Raw genomic sequence first — 19,435 nt, forward strand, 5'->3', positions numbered from 1 at the left:
CCAGCACTGCACTTCTGAAAAATACCACTGTATTCAACTTGAAATATGGCTTAAAAATTCTTTGACCTTATTGGAAGGAAGAGCTGTTGCTTTGCTCTGAAGTTTAAAACACACTTGAAGTTTTTTGTTGCCCCTGTTAAGGCAAACACAAGGCTGTACAGATGTGGGGGTAGTCTCTTTAGCTTCCTACCTGTAAGGAGGCAAAATGTGTTTATTTCTTTGAGCTTGTTCAACAGGAAATGAGTTGTAACGGTTTGATGGGTTCTTCCAGTCAGAGAGGGACCTGGGGGTGTTGATTGACAGCCGGCTGAACAGGAGCCAGCAGTGTGCCCAGGTGGCCAAGAAGGCCAATGGCATCCTGGCTTGTGTCAGCAATAGCGTGGCCAGCAGGGACAGGGAAGGGATCTGACCCCTGTACTCGGCACTGGTGAGGCTGCCCCTCGATTCCTGTGTTCAGTTTTGGGCCCCTCACTACAAAAAGGACATTGAATGACTCGAGCGTGTCCAGAGAAGGGCAACGGAGCTGGTGCAGGGTCTGGAGCACAGGTCGTATGGGGAGCGGCTGAGGGAACTGGGGGTGTTTAGTCTGGAGAAGAGGAGGCTGAGGGGAGACCTCATCGCCCTCTACAGCTACCTGAAAGGAGGGTGCAGAGAGCTGGGTTTGAGCCTCTTTAGCCTAGTAGTAAGTGATAGGACAAGAGGGAATGGCCTCAAGTTGCACCAGGGAAGGTTTAACTGGATATTAGGAAGCATTTCTTTCCAGAAGGGGTTGTTAGACGTTGGAATGGGCTGCCCAGGGAGGTGGTGGAGTCCCCATCCCTGGAGGTGTTTAAGAGTCGGGTTGACATAGCGCTGGGGGATCTGGTGTAGTTGGGAACTGTCAGTGTTAGGTTAACAATTGGACTGGATGATCTTCAAGGTCTTTTCCAACCTAGATGAATCTGTGATTCTGTATAGAAGCAAAACCAGCTACAAGTGTAGGTTGTTTTACAAATTTCAGGTTTATTTTTATATTGAAAAGGGTTGAAAGCTAATTTAAAAACAATTCCATTAATTCTACAAAGGGCCCAAGCAAACACTGAGATGCTATACGCAGCTCTGGCAGCAGTCCCTGTTGCGCAGGGCTGGCTGAACATGCTGCTGCTGTGCAGGAGCCTGAAGCAGCCGAGGAGGAGCCGTGGGCCAGGGCAGACAGCTGGGCTGCCCTTGGGGGCTGATGCTGCCAGAGCTTCACAGCCTCAGCCTCACTGACTGGAAGAGCACAGCTTCATAGGCTCTGCCATCTGACCATAACCCACCTGCTCCTCATTTGACTGAAAATCTTTTCTCTGTACTGAAATGCAACACTGAGGGAGAAAGCAGCTCTAAATTGCATCTCATTTTAAAGATTGATTCTCTTAACATTTCAGGCAAATTCTGTGTAGCATCAGCTTGTAATACAGCCACAGTCTAGTACTGCAGAAGCAGAAATGATTGCTTGTTTATAGAAAAAGACATCTGAAACATGTAATAACCTAAAAATATGTTAAATTCCTGCTGGCTGTATTAAACCCTTCTGCTGCTTCACCATAATATACAGAAAAATCCATTAATGCATTGAACTTCCTCACATGATTTGAGCAGCCAACTGCAGTCTTCTGCTGTAATCCCATATGGAGGTAATGACACCACCAGGTGCCTTATGTAGGTTCTAGCCTCCTTTTCTTCAGGCTTTGACTTCTGTGGGGGTTGTGCTCTGCTAAACAGGGAGACAGTGAGAAATGGAAGTTTCATAAAGGTTTTTTCTGCTTTAAATTGCTCCTCAATTCCTTTTCTAGCTCTTCCTTGATAGGACAGTTGGATGGAAAAAGCAGATAGTTCTCCTAGCCCCCTATCATAGCATCTGCAGCCAGTCTGAGAAAAGATGAATGTTTCTCCCACTTCAATTTACTAATCTAACAGTGCTGCTTTCAAAGCCAAGAGCCATTGTTAGGCCAGAACTCGGTTGTTTTTTGGTAGCACGTACCTGGGGTATGCTGGTTGGCACAGCTCCTGTTGCTCACGATTGTAGCAGATGGCTGCAATTGTGCAAGTCTAGCAGAAGCTTTGTGGTAATTCATTCTGTGAGGTGTCCTGTTACGAGTAGTCATTTTAGTCATTTGATGATGTCCACAGGGTGTTTCAGGTGTCTGGTGTCCAGCTGATGGGTCTGCTCTTCTGTGACCCATTATCTTAAGATCAACAGTCTCCAAGGAAATGTCCCAAAGTTCAGGATCATCTAGAATGAAGGAAAATGCGATCAAACCAAAGCCGGCAGTACTGTGCTACAGGAATGACAGTAACTCCAGGACCAGCCCACTCTTTTCCCACAAGTGGTAGCAACTATAAAAGTTAAACTGTAAAGCATATTTTATGTTGATGAGATATTACAACTCTAGTGAAAAGTGTAAGTGAGAAACCCCTCACAGCGATGGATATCATTTGCCTATCACTTAAGCAAAGTTTGTATTAAGATCAGACTCATACTCTTCCATTATTCCAACCTCTTCAGAACTTTTACCTTTACACTGTACTTTGAAGAGTTGATTTAAATGCTAATGATTTAACACTTATTACTCATCACGTTTTGGCTGACCTGCAAAGAACTCCTCTTCTATTGCTGGTTCCTGTTGTACTGCTGCTGGAGTGCTGTGCTTTACAGGAGGATCAGATGTTGCTGGATGAAGGCAACACAATAAGCGATTAGTATCAGAAATACAGAAGAACCCTTTCACTCCTTCTTAACAGTGTGTGAGTGCCACCAGGTACTGCCATTTTTCTAGAGCTGGTTATGTTTTGGTAGCAGTACGTGGCATGGTAAGATTCCGTACCTGATGACAGCTGACAAGAGCAACTGAACTACTTTAAAATGGTTTTTAGCCTGTTTACCCTATCCCCAAGTTCCTGCTTATGACAGCTATCCAGACTTCCCCATGAGTAAACAGCAACATGGTAGTAGCTAATGCAATGTTTATTTGCCTGCAACCACCTCAGTGAAGTGCTGCAGCCTCAGTTTGGGTGCGGCATGTTAAGGGTACTGAGAGCAGCTGCTGTGCTGGGTGATGCCTTAGCGTGGTTGGGAAGTTGCAGTTTTAATGATGCAGTTTTAGAGCTGACATTTGTGCCACCTTAAGCACATAGAGGGGAAAAAAGTATGACAATCCTCCTTCCTTTGTCTTCAAGGGTGTGTTGATAGTACAGGACAAAAGCAAATGAAACTGGTAAGGCTTCTGTATTGAGGGTAACATGTGGCTGCCAGTAGCTATCATTAAAACTGTCAATTTTTAACATCAAGCCTTACCCTGTTTGCTGCTAGGAGTAACTACTGGAACCTGATGCTTTTTCTTCATCTGTTCCTGGAACTGTTGCTGTAGCTGTTTTTGTCGCAATTTCCGCTGGTAAGTGGCATCGCACTCAGTAGCTGAGGGGTCTGTATTTCTGCCCCTTCCCCCAAGTAAGCACAAAGTTAAACAGGATTTCACCAATTACATTATATGAAGAAAAAAATGCATGAAGAGATAACAGCCAGGAAAATCCACTAAACTAGCATTTAATGGCATCTTCTGAATTGACCCATCCATGTGTTTTAAAAGGTACAGTAACTTCTAATATAGCTTATAAAATAGATTTATTATAGCAGTCTCACCTGGAACTACTTGGCTGTTTCTGATCTGCTGTCACTACAGCAGCCTCTGTCTGACCAGGCTTACAGTTCGATGCCATCTCACAATGTTGTCTCTCTCCTGTGTTCTGCCTTTCTAAGCAGCTATTGTATCTTGCTTTCTCTATTTCAGGCTCATAGTCCTGTCTTTTAGCTTTGACCAAATCTAACTCAGCAGGTATCTAGTAAAGAAAAAAAAGAAAATATACTCAGAAATTTCCCTCATCACGTTAATGAAATATGCACAAGCTTTTTTCTATACAGTACCGTTGAAAAATCCAGTTCGTTTGCTCTAAGTACAATAGTAAGTTAGAAAACTGAAATGCATTTTCAGTACAAAGTCATTCAATTAGTTAATCACTGAATTAATGAGACTTTGTGTTAGTTTTAGTTCAGTGCTGCAGGGCAGATAGCCCATGTCTGCCCATACTGTTCTCTCCACAAACGAGAACAGATGTAGGTGATTGCAGAATTCTACAGCTTCTCTGACCCTCTCACAAGTCTGTTGCTGAGTCTGTTGGCTTTGCCAGTTCAGCTTTCATTCTTGTATTTAAGTGCGTGGCAAACCTTTACTCAGTTCTGCCATCGTGAGGTCACTGAGGAAGGTACACCATTCTTTTTTTATTAAAGATGGGATGGTTAGCTCTGTGACTTTACAAGTTTCTGGCAATGCCACTAATAAACAATAACCCCATCAAAGCAAAGATCTGTGACATCTTTACTTGGTGAGGAGTCACTCTGGATCTGCTCCTGCAGTCTTAAGTTAGCTAGGTTGAACTGATTTACAGCTCTAGGCTGGCTAGCAGGGTTGGGTAAATCCTAGTATGATGAAGGCAACTTTACTACGAAACTCCATGGATCTGCAGCTGTAAAAGGCTTGCTTTTTCTTCACTCAGCGAAGCAGGTTACTGCCTAGAAGCCTACTGCCCCAGCTGGTACATGTCAGAAGCTAAGAGGAATAATGTCGGTACTGAGGTGCAACCTCAGTAACAGCCAGGACAACTTTAATACTATGAAGAATGCTTTGTTACATCACAGCATACTTATAAATTGTGATAGCGCTGAAAGAACAGGGTTACAGTATGGCTGTCACTGATGAAGATATACATCACAATTTCTTGTCTCTTTCCTGACCAAAGACCTCCAAAAGAGGCATTGCTCTATGGTGTTGGTTACCTCAGAAGGCTCACTGACCTATTGTTTCACAGATAGTAAAGTAACCGAAGCTCTTCCCTTGCAAACTGAACCCTAAGGAGATAAGGAGTCTGAAAAACAAAGCAAGATGTAAAATGGCTTCTTATTGTTCAGGAAGGATAAGAACCATAGTTATGGCAGGGAAAATAAGTGTTCAAGTACACATCAGTTGTATATGCTAATTTGTTACACATTCAAGAGCTATGGTTTGCCAATAGTATCATATCAGGTATTTAAAACAAATACATTGGAGTGTAGATCGTCCTAATGTTATTCCTCATCCTCCAGCAGCCAAGTCCAATACATCCTGCTCTCATAATTCAGTTGCAAAATGCAGGTACTAACACATTTCGAAGTCAAGCAGAGGATGTTTGCAGGGCCATTTGTTCACTCCTCGTGTAGCAAACCAAAATAGTGTTACTTGTTTTGTCATTCTGTGGTAAAACTTTGAAGTGAGTAGCAACAGCTAAAAGTTGTTGTGGGCCCAGTCTAAACAGTTTGGTTCACCCTTTCTATCATGGATGCATATAGCAGTTTGCAGTGATCTTTTGGGAAGAATCCAGTTTGGGGAACTGGAAGTTGTAACCACCTTTAGAATTTACCTTTGCTTGAGACTTCAGTACAAACACATTGGTACAGAGTAACTACTTGTGAACTATTCTAACAAGAACAATGAAGTACAGGCACACTGTAAATTTTGTTACAAGGACCACACTGAGTGTATTGTCTATCTAGCTGTGATGAGCATTAAGGCCTGGCAGAGTTTGAATACCAGTTATTAAAAGGACAAAGCAATTATCAATGCATATATTGACAGTGCTACTGTATGATTTTGCTTAAAATTAAGTGAAAGTTCCAACTACAACAAGCAGCTTTGGTATGTGACTCACCTGGTATTGTTTCTAGGACATTCTGTGCTATGCATATTAAAAACTTTATTTGAAGGAGGAAGTACTTCTCATGAAAAAACTTTCTATTTTCTGCCAGAGCTCCCTAAAGTCTAAAGAAGCTCCTTTTTCCTGCTGCCCACTGGCTTATGTATAGGCTGCCAGCTTGAGAGACTTTAGGACTACATGAAATAGTCCTGATTTTGCAGGAGTGCACAGAGGAGCTGTACCTGCTTTAGGGTAGGTTACACAGATAATATACTGTTTGCCTACTCTTCTGCCCTGCCCACAGCCTCTGGTTTTATGACCTATTACAGCAACTGGAAATTGTATAACTATGCAGTTATTTCCCATCTTTTTTTTTTATTCCTGAAAAATCCAGTTATGAGAGGAATATGACAAGTAAGTTTGATTTTTAAAATTCATAATAGTAAATTGGATTGTGCTACCGCTGACAATGAGAACATACTGAGAGATGTGTTCTGTTTTTTGCCTTTTATAGGGCAAAATCATACAGTAAAGAAAAAGACTCCATTCCCCCAAGGACTTCCATTTTACCTATGTCATGAATATGTAACTTGGCACTGGTATCATTGCTGATTCACATTTAAAACAGAAGTGGCCAGGTGAGGGCAATGAACTGAGTTGCTGCAACAGACAAAGCTTAAACAGTCTTAAAAACTGTAGCACATGGAGAAAATGGCACCTAGAACAAGCTAGTCTAAACAGTTTAGTGTTACCTGTGGTAATATTTAGCCTGCTACAAGCACAGATGGCACTGAATGGAGAGACTTAGACAACATGGCCATAAGTCAAAGAATTATCTAGTTTGGAAAAGACCTTGAAGATCACCTAGTCCAACCATTAACCTAACGCTGACCATTCTCAACTAGACCACTGCCCCGGGCAGCCCATTCTAACGCCTAACAACCCCTTCTGGGAAGAAATGCTTCCTAATATCCAGTCTAAACCTTCCCTGGTAAAATTTGAGGCCATTCCCTCTTGTCCTATCACTTGTTACTTGGTTCAAGAGGCTCATCCCCAGCTCTCTGCACCCTCCTTTCAGGTAGCTGTAGAGGGCGATGAGGTCTCCCCTCAGCCTCCTCTTCTCCAGACTAAACACCCCCAGTTCCCTCATCCGCTCCTCGTACGACCTGTGCTCCAGACCCTGCACCAGCTTCATTGCCCTTCTCTGGACACGCTCGAGTCATTCAATGTCCTTTTTGTAGTGAGGGGCCCAAAACTGAACACATTAATCAAGGTGCGGCCTCAATGTCACATGAGATCTTGAGTAGGATACTGTTTCTTCACCACAGTAATCTTGTGTACTGCAAATAGTCAAAATTTAGAGAAGCTGTGGTAAAATGACAGGGAAGAACTCTGTAGCAACACATTCAGGGATGAGATGCATCGATATAATTATTTATAACCTTTTTAATATGAAGGACCAAGAGCAGTGAACATCTTGCAAGTCCCTGCTCTAACAGTCCATGTACTGCACCTGACGTGGAAGTTTATTCACGGCTTGTAGGTAGTCTTTGTCTAGAATGCAGTTCCCAAGAGCATTCCCAAAGCACCTGAGAAAAAGGAGAGCTCACTGTGACTGAAAATAACAATTCTCACTTAATGTCTGAAAATGTACAAGTACTAATCTTCACTTACTTGAGTGCCCTCTTCAGTCCATCTGTTACTGCCTCCTTTCTTGCCTTTTCTAGGGACAAGGCCTTAGACTTTAGGCCTTCACTGACACCATACCCCACATCTTCATGGTATGACCCATCCTGCAGTAAAATTTTAAAAATACTAAGTATAAGGGAATTTCTGAACATACAGCACTTCTTGTTAAATGCTGTGCTTTCCTAAGCCTGATTATTCACTCTTAGCTGGTTACTCTATAGCAAGGTCAATGTTTTGGACACCACTGGGTTCTCTGCTGTATTACAGTACTCAAGAACCACAGTCTGACCTATGCATGACCTTTCATTCACAGCTTTAGGCAATTGCTCAACTATAGACAGAGACAACAAAAAAATCCACTTACCTTAAGCTGAACTCTCACAAATGCACAGACTCCCACATAGAACCTGCCATTGCTGAGGTCAACAAAGTCTGGGGGAGGGAAAAGTAACATCCTAAATAATATAAAATACTTCTGATCCCCATTTAGATTTTATTTTGTCCTTTGAGGACATTAATAAACCTGTACCATACTTGCTGAATGTGCCCAAGATCATCTTCTATAAAATGGAGCATGACTTACAAAATACTAACTGTAGTTTGAGAAGGCTGACTTGCATATATGTTCTGGGCACGTTATGTGATACTTTCTGGTTACTTGTGGCTAGACCTGACAAACGCTCACACCCTGCTACCATGTATAAACCTAAATATATGAAAGAAGAGGTGTAAATGTTACTTCTTATTCAGCTACATATCCTAAATGTTCAAAGCATAGCATTTTTTTCAGCTGAAAGATTTAAAGTATCTAGTTGTAAAAGTAGCAATGGAAAAGAAACTGTTGTCTATAAAAGTAATTTCTTTCCTATTATATACTAGAAATCTCCAGTTTGCAAAATCTTGCACAAGGCTTTATCCAGGGCAGACTGCCTGAAGAACTTAACGGGTTGCAATACAACTCTCTAATCTACCTTATTTTACACCAAAATAAATGCTATATAAAATACATAGGGCACTCTAGTTAGCAGTCTTGCAAGTCTGATAGAAACATGACGTGTTCTGAAATGAAAACCTTTGAAGGTCAAGTAACTGTACACTGGGGTCCAAAAGTTCTGTACTCATCTGGTTTATTTATTTGTTTTGTAAACCTGATGGAGCTGCAAGCCCTTTTTCTACCCAGGAATTTAAAACCAAACATAACAGAATCCTCTGTCTCCAAATTTCTAAGGAATGGCTTATTACGGTATTATTTGAAAAAGACAGATGTTTTGAGGGATGCCAGTCCTTTCTTGGCTGAAAAGGAAGAAAAAAAAAGTGGTACAGAATAGATGGAAAACAATGAACTGACTTGTAACCTACCAGTCTGAGGTAAGAAAAGACTTCTGAAGGCAGGGGGGAAGGAAGGAGGTACAATTAAGCAGTTTTGTTGAGCTACTTCAACAGCCAGTCTTCAGTCTAAGCATAGCAGATCTGCAAACAAAGATACTACTTCCCTGACAGGATCTATTTCAGCTAAAATCTCAGAACCAGCTGTTGGATAGAAGAGGAATCTGCAGAAAAAGATAGGTCCCTAAAGATTAGAGGAATATTAACTGAGAATATGAACTTGCTAGAATTTAAAAATTACAGGTGAGTATGAAAGCTCAAGGCTGCCGGGTGTTAAATAGTTTAATTGTAATTACTCTTGACTGAGTGTTCCCATAGAGATCAGAAAACTTGATTAGAATAGCTCAAGAATAATCATAAACACACTTAGCATAATGACTATGACATATTCCAGTGCAAGATCTAAAAAGAAAACAGAAGCTCCATTATTATTCAGTTTCTCTGAATCTTACCTACTGCTAAGACACCTGGAAATGCCACATGCCTCTCCCTAGGTTGTTTGAAGTGATCGAGTTCTCAGATAGATACCCTGGTCCTTATGCAAGAGACTTTTCCTTCAGCGCCTCACAGTGAAAAAAGTTCTTTACCCACAAGAGATACTTACCAACATTCTGCTGAGTGACTGAATGAGCCCAGCCATTAAAGCCAAACATCTCATTGGCCAGACTGATTACCTTGTGACCCTCAATGTAACAGACCTGAAAAAAAACCCCTTTATGTACATAACTATAAATACATACACATGTGCACACATCCATACATGCTTTATTTTAAAGAGGGATTACACACATTGTCTTACACTAAGGAAACCCAGCTAAGTTCAAGGTTCAGGTAATGTGAATAAAAGGATGGTGGTGCAGCTTTAGATTCACCCTTTTCCAGCAACTGTGATGGAGGGATTAATGTGACAACAAATATGACTTAATCAGTGGAAGGCAGAGCTAGTGGGCACTGAAGAGGGTAAAATGTAACCGATGTTGTATCATTCTTCATATACTCCAGTTCTGGGAAAAAATAAAAACATCTTAATGTTCCACAAGTACATAAATATTCCATTGTAAAGGATGACACACTGAAAAGTTAAGACTTTTTAAAAAAAAGTATAAAAGGAACCTGTGGCTCAGTAAAAGCCAGAATTTATGCTGACTTTGCTTTCATATCTGCATAAACTACTAGAGTGGGAAATTAACTTAAAAATGTAAGGATTATTGTAACATTTTTTACCCTATTTTTCCTGGAAAAAACTGTGGGTTGAAACATCTATACATGTTTTTTCATACCTTTTGTCCTCCTCCAGCTTGCCGACTGCTGATATACTCTGGACCCAGTCTCTGACGAAGAGCATGCTGGATAGCTTGATATTCACTTGCTGTGTATTGATACTTGACAAAAACAAGGTAAGACAAATCTCACTATCCCTGTTTTACCTCACCCTCTTCTCCTAATGTCACTCCTTTATCCAATTTTTCCACAGTCCTTTCGAGACATGTATGATCCATTTTTAGAATCAGGATGTAACAGACAAGGAAAGACCTCAGGGTATGCATGGGCATTACATTTGTGCATTGCATTGTTTTTTTTCTCTTACTCTTGAAGTATATGCATAAAAGCATTAATTATTGAGCTGTAGCAATTATTTTTAATTTATCAAAATCATCACTTACATTAGAAAAACTGAGATGAACCAGGTCTATTAGTATCCTAATGAAATCTTAATGCAATCATAATCCTAGTCAAGGTTGCCAGCAACACACATATAAGCTTGTATTTTAGCTCTCAAAAAACCCCCATAGTATCTCTTTGACCAACAAGAAAAGTGTATTTAAAAGCTCCATCAAAACCAAAGTTTAACCTTACTCTGCCTTCATATGCCATCAGGGCAGGGAGGATAGCAGCTCAGGCAAGCAGTCAAATTAGGAATTTCTTGAGGAGTGTGCAGCAAAATTCCTCTCATGCAGAAAATGTCCTCTGGCTAACTCCAACATCACTGGTGTTATCATTAGATAACACCAAAATTGCTGGAAGCTTAAAGTGCTGTAACTTATGCTCCTTGTCTTAATAGAAATACAATTTGTAAGAGTTAGAGAAACCTAAATGCATGTTTAAGGATTCAAGCATTAAAAAGCTTGCTATGCTCTGATGTGGAACAGAACAGAGATGTCTACCTAAATTGTAAGTATTATGTAGGCATGTATTGTCTGCCCTATCATTCAGCAGAACACAGAGTTCGATAGACTGTGTACCACGTAAGTTCCAATGCCTGCCAAACCTCTCTTATTTGTATTTGGTTCTATTTAAATTTAAAAGATTAACTTTTATCGTTTTCTGACACTAGAATGCAAGCCTGTAACCAAAATATGTAAGGAAAACAGGGGAGTGCACATGCCTATGCCATATTCAGGGACTATGTACAAATGCCTATCATGGAGAAGAGAATTCACAAAAGGTCTGTTCAGTCCAGATATGTTTTTTCTTTTTTCAAAATGATTATTTTTAATTTTTTTTTAATAGGTGAAATTAGTTGTTTCTTTCTGAACCAGTACTGAGAATGTGTGTAAACATGATCCAGCCAATCTGGGAATAAGAGAGAACAAAATGAGCCCCACTTTTAAGGAACAAAATTAAAAACCTTTTGTGAAGCATCTAGAGCAATTTATTACAACTTGAGGCATGCCAAGGTTATAATGGAAAAAAATTTAATGTATAATTAGGTATAGCATAGGTAGGGTAATGAATATGACTCCAGCCTTACTGTATCCAACTTTAAAATGAGTAAATATGCAGAGCAGAATTCCAGAAGCATAAAACTTCTACTTCCCCCTCAGGCGAAAGGAACTGACCTGTCCGAAGCAAGCAACTGAACTGCTAGTGCTGGAACTATTGCTGCTGATGCAGCTTTCGCTGTCTTTCCCTTGACCTTCAGGCATCCCTAAAGATAAGAGAAAACATAAACACTGAAGATAACAGAACTATGTCCATATGAAGATGTGCCAAAAAGCTGTTTAAGTCCACTGCCCAGTGTGTATAACAATATTCTGTAATAGAGGTGTTGGACATTACAGTAATATTATACTTCTCACTCCATGGAACTGCTGCAGTACCAGTTGGAAATTTGCTTTCTGATGTTATTTCAAAACAGTCCGAACTTTTCTTCTTAAATATGTTATACTATATAGGCAGAAATGGCTAGTTTCATCCTAGAAGTAGAGGCACTGTTCTGGTTGTCCACCCATAAAACCAGTAAGGGTGAGCCTAAATTAAAGACAACAGTGAAACAATTATTTTATTTGAAGAATAAATAAATTATTCTTGCTAGTAAAAAAAATAAATCCAACAGCATCTGGATGCTGCATAAGATCAGAGACTAGAACAAAAAAGTAATAATGTCTCGAGTCCTTATTCTAAATATTACACTGTTAACAAATGAGATGTTTTGTTTTGTTTTTAGGTACATGTGAATGCATTGTAACATTCTAGGTAGGGAAAACCAAAATAATTCCCTCTTTCAGATTCTTTAGCACTGTGTTCCTAGATCATTTTCAATATCCATTAATACTTAGACTATGATAAAAAAACAGAGGCAGCTTTCTAAAATTCTACTTCTCTATACCCTGACTTGTCAGTCTTTATTGCATCGTTTCGACAGTAGTCATATTCTCTAGTGTTAGGATGGTATCATATAAACTATGAAGAGTTGAAAAACATACAGAACCTGTAAGAATTTTAAGAAGGTGTACCGATAATTCAGTAGATGTCACCCTTTTCTGAGCCAGTATCCAACAACTACCCGGTACTGCATTCCCACTCCACCCTGCTGCTGGAGAAGCGCTTTTGCTGAGAGCTTACACAGCAGGCATGCTGCAGCAGTTCTTCTATACAAGTCCATCAAAACAATCTTTTATTGTCTTTGCAGAAATGCTGAGTCCAACTGGTAGTCTATCTCTAAGACTTTTGATTGCAATACCAATTAAAGACAAATCAATATATATACATGACAACTGGAGATGTCAAAAAAAGTTTGAGAAAGTCTAAAATCCTCAGTAGATAACATTATTTGACAGTCAGTCAGAACCTGGCTAGTATTATGCTTTGCTAATGTACTTCAGGTTCAGCACTTTTGAAACCAAGTTGTTTTTCCAGTCTCTAAACAAGGAAGCCAAATTTTACTGAGAACATGGCAAACAATTTTCAGAAAAAAAGATACTAGTTGTTTCTTTGGCAAGTATGAGCACTGGTAATTATGTCAGGTATAGCTAAAATTCTCCTTAATTTTGGTTGGCTATAATTATTCCTCTTTGGTACAAAAACGCTATAATTGTACGGTGTTTATACATTTGAATGTGTTTCAATCAAAAGGTAGATGCAATCTGTGGTAAATACATTTGGTTTTGAAAGAGAACAAATAGAAATCAATATTAACAGGAGAAACACTTGTGATTTAAGCAAGCTATTTCCCCTGTTAAGTGAAGAGTCCACTACATTGTGAGGGAGATGATTAGAGAGGAAAAAAAACCCCAGTATGTGTGTTGAATGGCAGAGGGAACCAAAGTTTGAAAAATCCTACCTCCCCCCCCACCTCTAAGCAGGCTAAATCAGATCTTAACCATTATAATGGCCTTGGTGAAAAAACAATGCACAAAATGCGTGCATTTGCCTACATAATCCTATTACCAGTTTGCCACAAATCTTTCTGCACAGTAGGTGGGTGTCATTTGAAGCAAAACTGCTTTAATTGAAACCAGTATTAAGTCCTTCAAGTTTTTATATGGTGTATACCGTTATCAGTCTAAATTCTCTAAAGAGATACACCTTTAATGAAGCTCTGAATAAGTTGTGGGAATTGATTGTGAATGACACAGGGGAACTACAGAATTCTGCTGAAAACAGCTTCACGTCATATGGTTTTAATCCAACAGATCAGATGCTGCTGGAGAATACTAGCAATATACTTCTTTGCAATAAACAGTTTAAAAACATGTCAGTGGTTTGTATTCAAATTATGTATTACTTTACAGCTTGTGTGAAGGAGACAGATGATGTCAATTTTGTTTCAGGCTTTGCCTGTAGGAACAGTTTGCTTCAGCTGTGAGCCTTGTTTAAACCAAACATTCTATTAGAGCAATGTGGTGGTTTTTTTTTTTTTCAATCAGTGAAGTGCAGCACAGAAAAGCCCTATGTCTCAAAGCAATTGTCAGAGCATTTCAAAGTGACAGAACTTTAATTTCAAAATTATTAGAGTAGGAGTTCAGAAGAGAGAAAAGTTAATTCTGCAAATGGAGCTATAAATCACCTCAATACCAGAGCCAGGAGCTAGGGAAGGCAAGGCGCTTCCATTCCTCAATAGAAAATTGTTCCCTCACCGCCCCCCCCCCAATATTTCAACTCACATGAAACATTAATAGTGAAGTAGATAATAAGCTATTGACTAGAGCACAAAAGAGCCACAAACGCCCTCCAGGGCCAGGACAGTGCTAGGAGACTGCCTGACTCATAAACGAGCATTAAAAAAAGCTGTATTTTCAAATTATCTTTAAATACTAAAAATTAAAGTTCAAATACACTTGCTCTGCATGCAGGATGATAAAAGCAGTTTATCAGCAGCTTAAAGGTTGCTCACATTGAGCTTGTTGTCCACCAGGACCCCCAGGTCCCTTTCCCCAGACCTGCTCCCCAGCCAGGTAGATCCCAGCCTGTGCTGCACTCCTGGATTATGTTTTCCCAGGCGCAAGACCTTACACTTGTCCTTGTTGAACTTCATGAGGTTCTTGTTAGCCCACTCTTCCAGCCTATCCAGGTCTTCCTGCAGGGTGGCTCTCCCTTCTGGAGAGTGTCCACTTCCCCACTCAGCCTGGTATCATCAGCAAACTTCATCAGGGTTCACTTGATCCCATCATCCAGATCACTTATGAAGATATTAAACAGCATTTGGCCCAATATCGATCCCTGGGGGACCCCACTTGTGACAGGTTTGAAAAGGAGCTATTTACCACCGCGCTCTGGGTGCAGCCTGGCAGCCAGTTCCCCGCCCACAGCACAGACCTCTTGTCTAGACCATAACACACCCGTTTCACCAGGAAAAGGCTGTGAGGAACTGTAACGGTCTCAGACAGTTTTCTTATCACTGAGAAAAAACACACACAAGACTACAGGTAGTGCATTATGTTCCAAAACATTACCTTGATAAGACTAGAACAGGCAAATAATATTAACAGCTTTTACTACTACCATATTTTGACCATATTTTTTTTAAAAAATCAATAATAGAAAAGCTTAAAATTTGGACAAATTAGGTACCCAATCAGAAAAAATGGCCGCTTTAGGACACTGGGTATGAAATATTATATTAATTTTCAACAACACTCTAGAAGTAGGTTATTTATTTGTATGGTGGTAGTAAACTGAATAGCTGCTGACAAAAACCTGTGTGTGTACACAAATTCTCACGTAGGAAATAAACCAAACTTTTAGACCAGACAATCATTAATTTAATCTGTTCAAGTACAACTACTACCGTAGGTTGCGGCAGCAACTCCCTCAACTTCCATGATAGTCTGCACATAACTTCTAATTTTCTAAATGAACACGTCCTCACACACCTGTCTACCTTACTGTCCCTTACTTCAAAAAGAGATTTTGGTCCTAACTGACCTATTCTCCTGCCAGTTCCCCTTTGTCTTGACAAACTAGGTTTTTGAACCCCGCACCGTGCACTAATCCTGTGCTAGGAGTGTCAGTTCCCAGTTCTCTTCACATATAAGGTAGAAACAGGCAGTTTCGTGTCACTTTGAAATAGTTTGCAATGAATTGTTTAAGTACCACAACTTGAGAAACCCTCAGCTAGAACATGGTTGTTTCAAGAAATTAATTGCAGAATCACACAATCTGTAAGATATGATTTTAATATACTGTGTACTTTGAGCTTTTTATTCAGCCTCATCCTTCTCTATATGGTAAGTCTCCTTCACAGTGAAGCTTTAGTTTGCTGAGCAAAAATCTTAAACATTCTTTCAATAAATGCAGTTCTACTGAGCCCACCAAGAGCAAACAGCTATGCATGTAGCAACTAGTGATACAGCAAGCACTAAAGAACCTAAGGCTCATATTGGTCTAACACAAAAAAATACAGAAAACTTCAAAAATTGTATATTTCTGTGGAGTATTATCTTCTCTGCAAACTCCAAACTCTAAGCTGATTAACCTGTTATGCAAAGGTTGCTTTATCCAACACTGAGCTGAGGTGTACATCTTTTATGTAGATGATTTTCCTAATCGAGACAGGCCTGTGCTATACCACAGTTTAAAAAGAATGGAAAACAGATTACAAAATGGATGTGGGAAAATTGCATACAATGTAACTCTTCAGTTTTGACAATATCTCTAGGGAAACAGCCTTTCATGACTCAAGAAAAGTGAGGTAATGTTCTGTTAACTTCAACAGAACAAAAAGATATTCAGTGTTTTATAGGCTAAACAATGAAATGCACAGGGATGTCATGAGACTGGATGTCTATTGTAAACTAAAGGTGCCCTCTGATGCTTGCCAATACCATATCGATGCATTTTATTGGTATTAATTCAGGACACATTCTGTACTAAAACCACCCCAGCAAGAGAATAAAAAGGTGTAATATAGAAAGTTTGAGCTATCTGCAGTAGTTTAAATATATTTGCTTTCAAGGCTTGTAAATACCACTATACCAATTTCTATTCAGTTACAGCCCATCTCAGGTTTGATATATCCAGACAGTCCCACTTATTTCAGTGGAATCTATATATGTGGCTCCAAAAGCAAAATTTAACCCTTAGATTTATCAGGCAGTACTACATTTACTTTTGGTATGTCTAGGATGATGATATCCTGTCTGAACAAAACAGAAAATACTAATTCTGGTTACACTTTATATTCATTAACATTTAAATGAGCATGGTGTAAAACTTTTTCTTATCTTTATACAAGCTTAGCAGAATAACATAGTGCATTTGCAGGGGAATGTTTCTATTTAGAATATTTGAATACATCCAACATCTGAAATGAAGCCCATCTGGTCAGTTCCTGCATTTTTGGAATACGGGATGAGAAATGAGTCACCTGTCCTCACAGCCTTTATACACTTGTCATGAATTCATTGAACATCACTATATCTATCAGAAGTTGCTTTAGGGTCCTACTTTTCCAGCAATTACAAATCTAATTCCAGTCCAAATGGGTTAGTTTAATGCATGTGTTGCTGTGTTAGACTGCATAATTTTCAAATTTGGCTGGTTACTCCTCCAGACATGTTCCTTGATAGCAGGGTAAATTACTTCTCTCCTACACGTTTGTTCACAAGTTTGTTCACTTTAAAATTCAGCACCCATTGTCACTTCTGCGTTACAAGGTTTCATTAGATAAATAGTGCATCACTAGCACCTTATGAAATTGATCATTCCAAACAATTCTAGATTTGAAATGCATTTGCTTTATAATATAAATACCACTTAATTTCTAGCATTTCTTTGCATTAATCCATAATTCTATATAGAAAATGTTTCATTAAAGGGATTAACTAGTACTCCTTCACAAATAATCTTTCAATGAAGTTATAAAAAAAGCCTGTAACGACAGACAATGAGCTAAGGTTCGTAGTAAGAAGTGCTCTGTTTTATTGCACAAAGGGGTAGAACTGAAGGAAAAAAGAAACAATTTGTTTGGCATAAAAGCTCTTTTCCAGGTGTGAAATGGCAGCACCTCACAGTTAACAAAAACAAAAAGTGAACAATTCACTCTTGAACAATGAGTATCACATTTATAAAGATGAAGCAAAAGGAAAGATCTTGTTCTGCAGACCAGATCTGGCAGTAAATGACTGTAAATTATTTATGGGGGTACTTCTATCTAAAAGCCTGTCAGATTGATTTATAACCACATCATTTATGTATAAGCCACTTTAGTCACTGCAAGGAAAAGAGAGCAGGCTTTTTAACTCAGCAGTAATGGTTTGGGACTTAAAGGAAAAAGCAGCTTGTCCAATGGTAACTGTAGAAAGCCTGTAATTTTGCCAAATGCAATTACTAGAAAAGAGATTAATCCAGGCTGGAATCTAAAACATCTGAACTCTGTAAGAGCTGTGGGAGATCTGCCGAACTGCAGATCATAAAAAACATTGCGATTACAGGCACAGATGACACTTCTGGCAGCAAGACCACATTAAACTGACACGCTAATTAAGTTACCATGAAAAATCTAAAGCTCTCAAGCTTTTTGTTTTTCTGTCTTGCTCCAGGTTGACACTGTTTATTTTTGAGTGGAAAATCATTAACACTTAATTGATGGAACACTGCAGGCATGTGCAAGCCTGTATCTATTCTTGGCCTTCTGCTTTTGGAGACAGCAGTGTAAAACATCCCTTTTTTGAGATGCTTTAGGCTTGCCAGAGGGGCTTGTGTGTTATAGCATGCACTTACCTGCACTACAGTACTCTTCAGAAATTACTTTAAAAAGGATTCTGTGCTTCTACAGTTGAAAAGGAAGTTCAGGTTATCAGGACCTCAGTGTACATCATTCATCATCATTGTGAGAGGTCTGAATTACTGTATTTATTGCAATATTAATTTAAATAGTGATAAATTGTATGTCAATAACTGCGTCATTCCTTGTACAGTCTTATAGCTTTATCCAATTTAACTACAGCCCCTCACTTTAGTGTATCCTGGAAATAATAGCTAAGGAATTAATTCAGTGCTGGTTTTGGCTATTTACATAAAATGCCTCCCCCTGCCCCAACCTCTTCACTCTCCCGGGGGGGCTCCAAACCGACTCGCCGCGAATCCGCGGCCGGGGGGTCTTCGGCCTCGCCACCGGGAGGCGGGGGGACGGGCGGGCAGCAGACCTGCCGCCTTACCGCCGCAGAAGCCGGGAGCCCGAAACGAGGCGGGCAGCGGCCCGAGGCCGGTGCTGCCCCTCCGCCACCGGCTTCCCCCAACGCACGGGCCCCTGAGGGAGCACCCGCCCCCCTCTCTGCTCGCGCGCCCTTCGCCCACCGAGTGAGACCGTGGAAGGGGCCGGCTCCGCCGCTACCGGGGGAGGGGAAAGGAGAGGAAGCGTTGTCCGACCCAGCCGCAGTACCTGGGGCGAGGGAGCCGCCACCGTCCTCCAGCGGCGGTTCGCAGTTCCCGCCCGGGCAGGCGGAGGGGGGCGGGCGGGTCGCCCGGAACAGCCCCTACGGCACGGGAGAGGAGTCAAACTTCCTGCGGCCGCGCTAGGCGGTGACGCAGCACGGGGCTGCCGGAGGCCACGCCCACGGGGGGCGGTGCCCGAAGCAGCCCGCCCGCCCCGGAGGGGGGCAGAGGGAAGCCCGGCTGAGCGAGCGCGCGCCGTGGGGCGGGGCTGCGGGGCGTCGCGCTCCGGCGGCGGCAGGGGCGGGGCTTGCGCGTGTGTCTCGCGCCGGGGGCGCGGGAGGGAGCGGCGGAGCTCGCGCGCGCGCGCGCGAGAGAGAGACAGAGAGGCGAGAGGCGGCGGGCGCGGAGCCGAGCCGAGCGCACCGCACCGCACCGCACCGCACCGCACCGGGGCGCCGCCGCCGCCCGCACACGCCGTCGCGCACGCCCTCCCCGCGGGCTGACAGGCAGGTGA

The 19,435-nt window shown here is 41.1% G+C and overlaps 2 protein-coding genes across 19 annotated transcripts in view; one reads left to right on the top strand and one right to left on the bottom strand.

The window, feature by feature from the left end:
* Positions 1-1,006: 1,006 nt before the first annotated feature.
* On the bottom strand, positions 1,007-18,994 carry RAD52 (RAD52 homolog, DNA repair protein). 5 transcript variants are annotated; one of them, XM_074901295.1, is made up of 12 exons: positions 18,929-18,994; positions 11,664-11,752; positions 10,104-10,205; positions 9,428-9,521; positions 7,802-7,869; positions 7,423-7,541; positions 7,262-7,337; positions 3,665-3,861; positions 3,320-3,456; positions 2,615-2,695; positions 2,006-2,257; positions 1,007-1,735 (listed from the first exon to the last, which is right to left on the bottom strand). In XM_074901295.1, exons 2-12 carry the CDS (start codon positions 11,748-11,750, stop codon positions 1,680-1,682), a joined length of 1,269 nt encoding a protein of 422 aa, XP_074757396.1. In that variant the 5' UTR covers positions 11,751-11,752; positions 18,929-18,994; the 3' UTR covers positions 1,007-1,679. The 5 variants fall into 5 exon arrangements, with proteins under 5 accessions (XP_074757396.1, XP_074757395.1, XP_074757394.1 ...); XM_074901294.1 differs by having other exon boundaries at positions 1,007-1,738; XM_074901293.1 differs by having other exon boundaries at positions 1,007-1,738; positions 3,320-3,462.
* A 337-nt stretch (positions 18,995-19,331) lies between these two features.
* Positions 19,332-19,435, top strand: part of ERC1 (ELKS/RAB6-interacting/CAST family member 1) — a 298,605-nt gene continuing 298,501 nt past the window's right edge. For all 14 annotated transcript variants that reach the window (XM_074902123.1, XM_074902127.1, XM_074902132.1 and 11 more), the window contains exon 1: positions 19,332-19,431. The gene's annotated coding sequence lies outside the window, so the exon portion shown is untranslated. The remainder of the gene's footprint in view (positions 19,432-19,435) is intronic.

The sequence above is a fragment of the Athene noctua genome, chromosome 3 (assembly GCF_965140245.1).
Source record: "Athene noctua chromosome 3, bAthNoc1.hap1.1, whole genome shotgun sequence".
Lineage (NCBI taxonomy): Eukaryota > Metazoa > Chordata > Aves > Strigiformes > Strigidae > Athene > Athene noctua.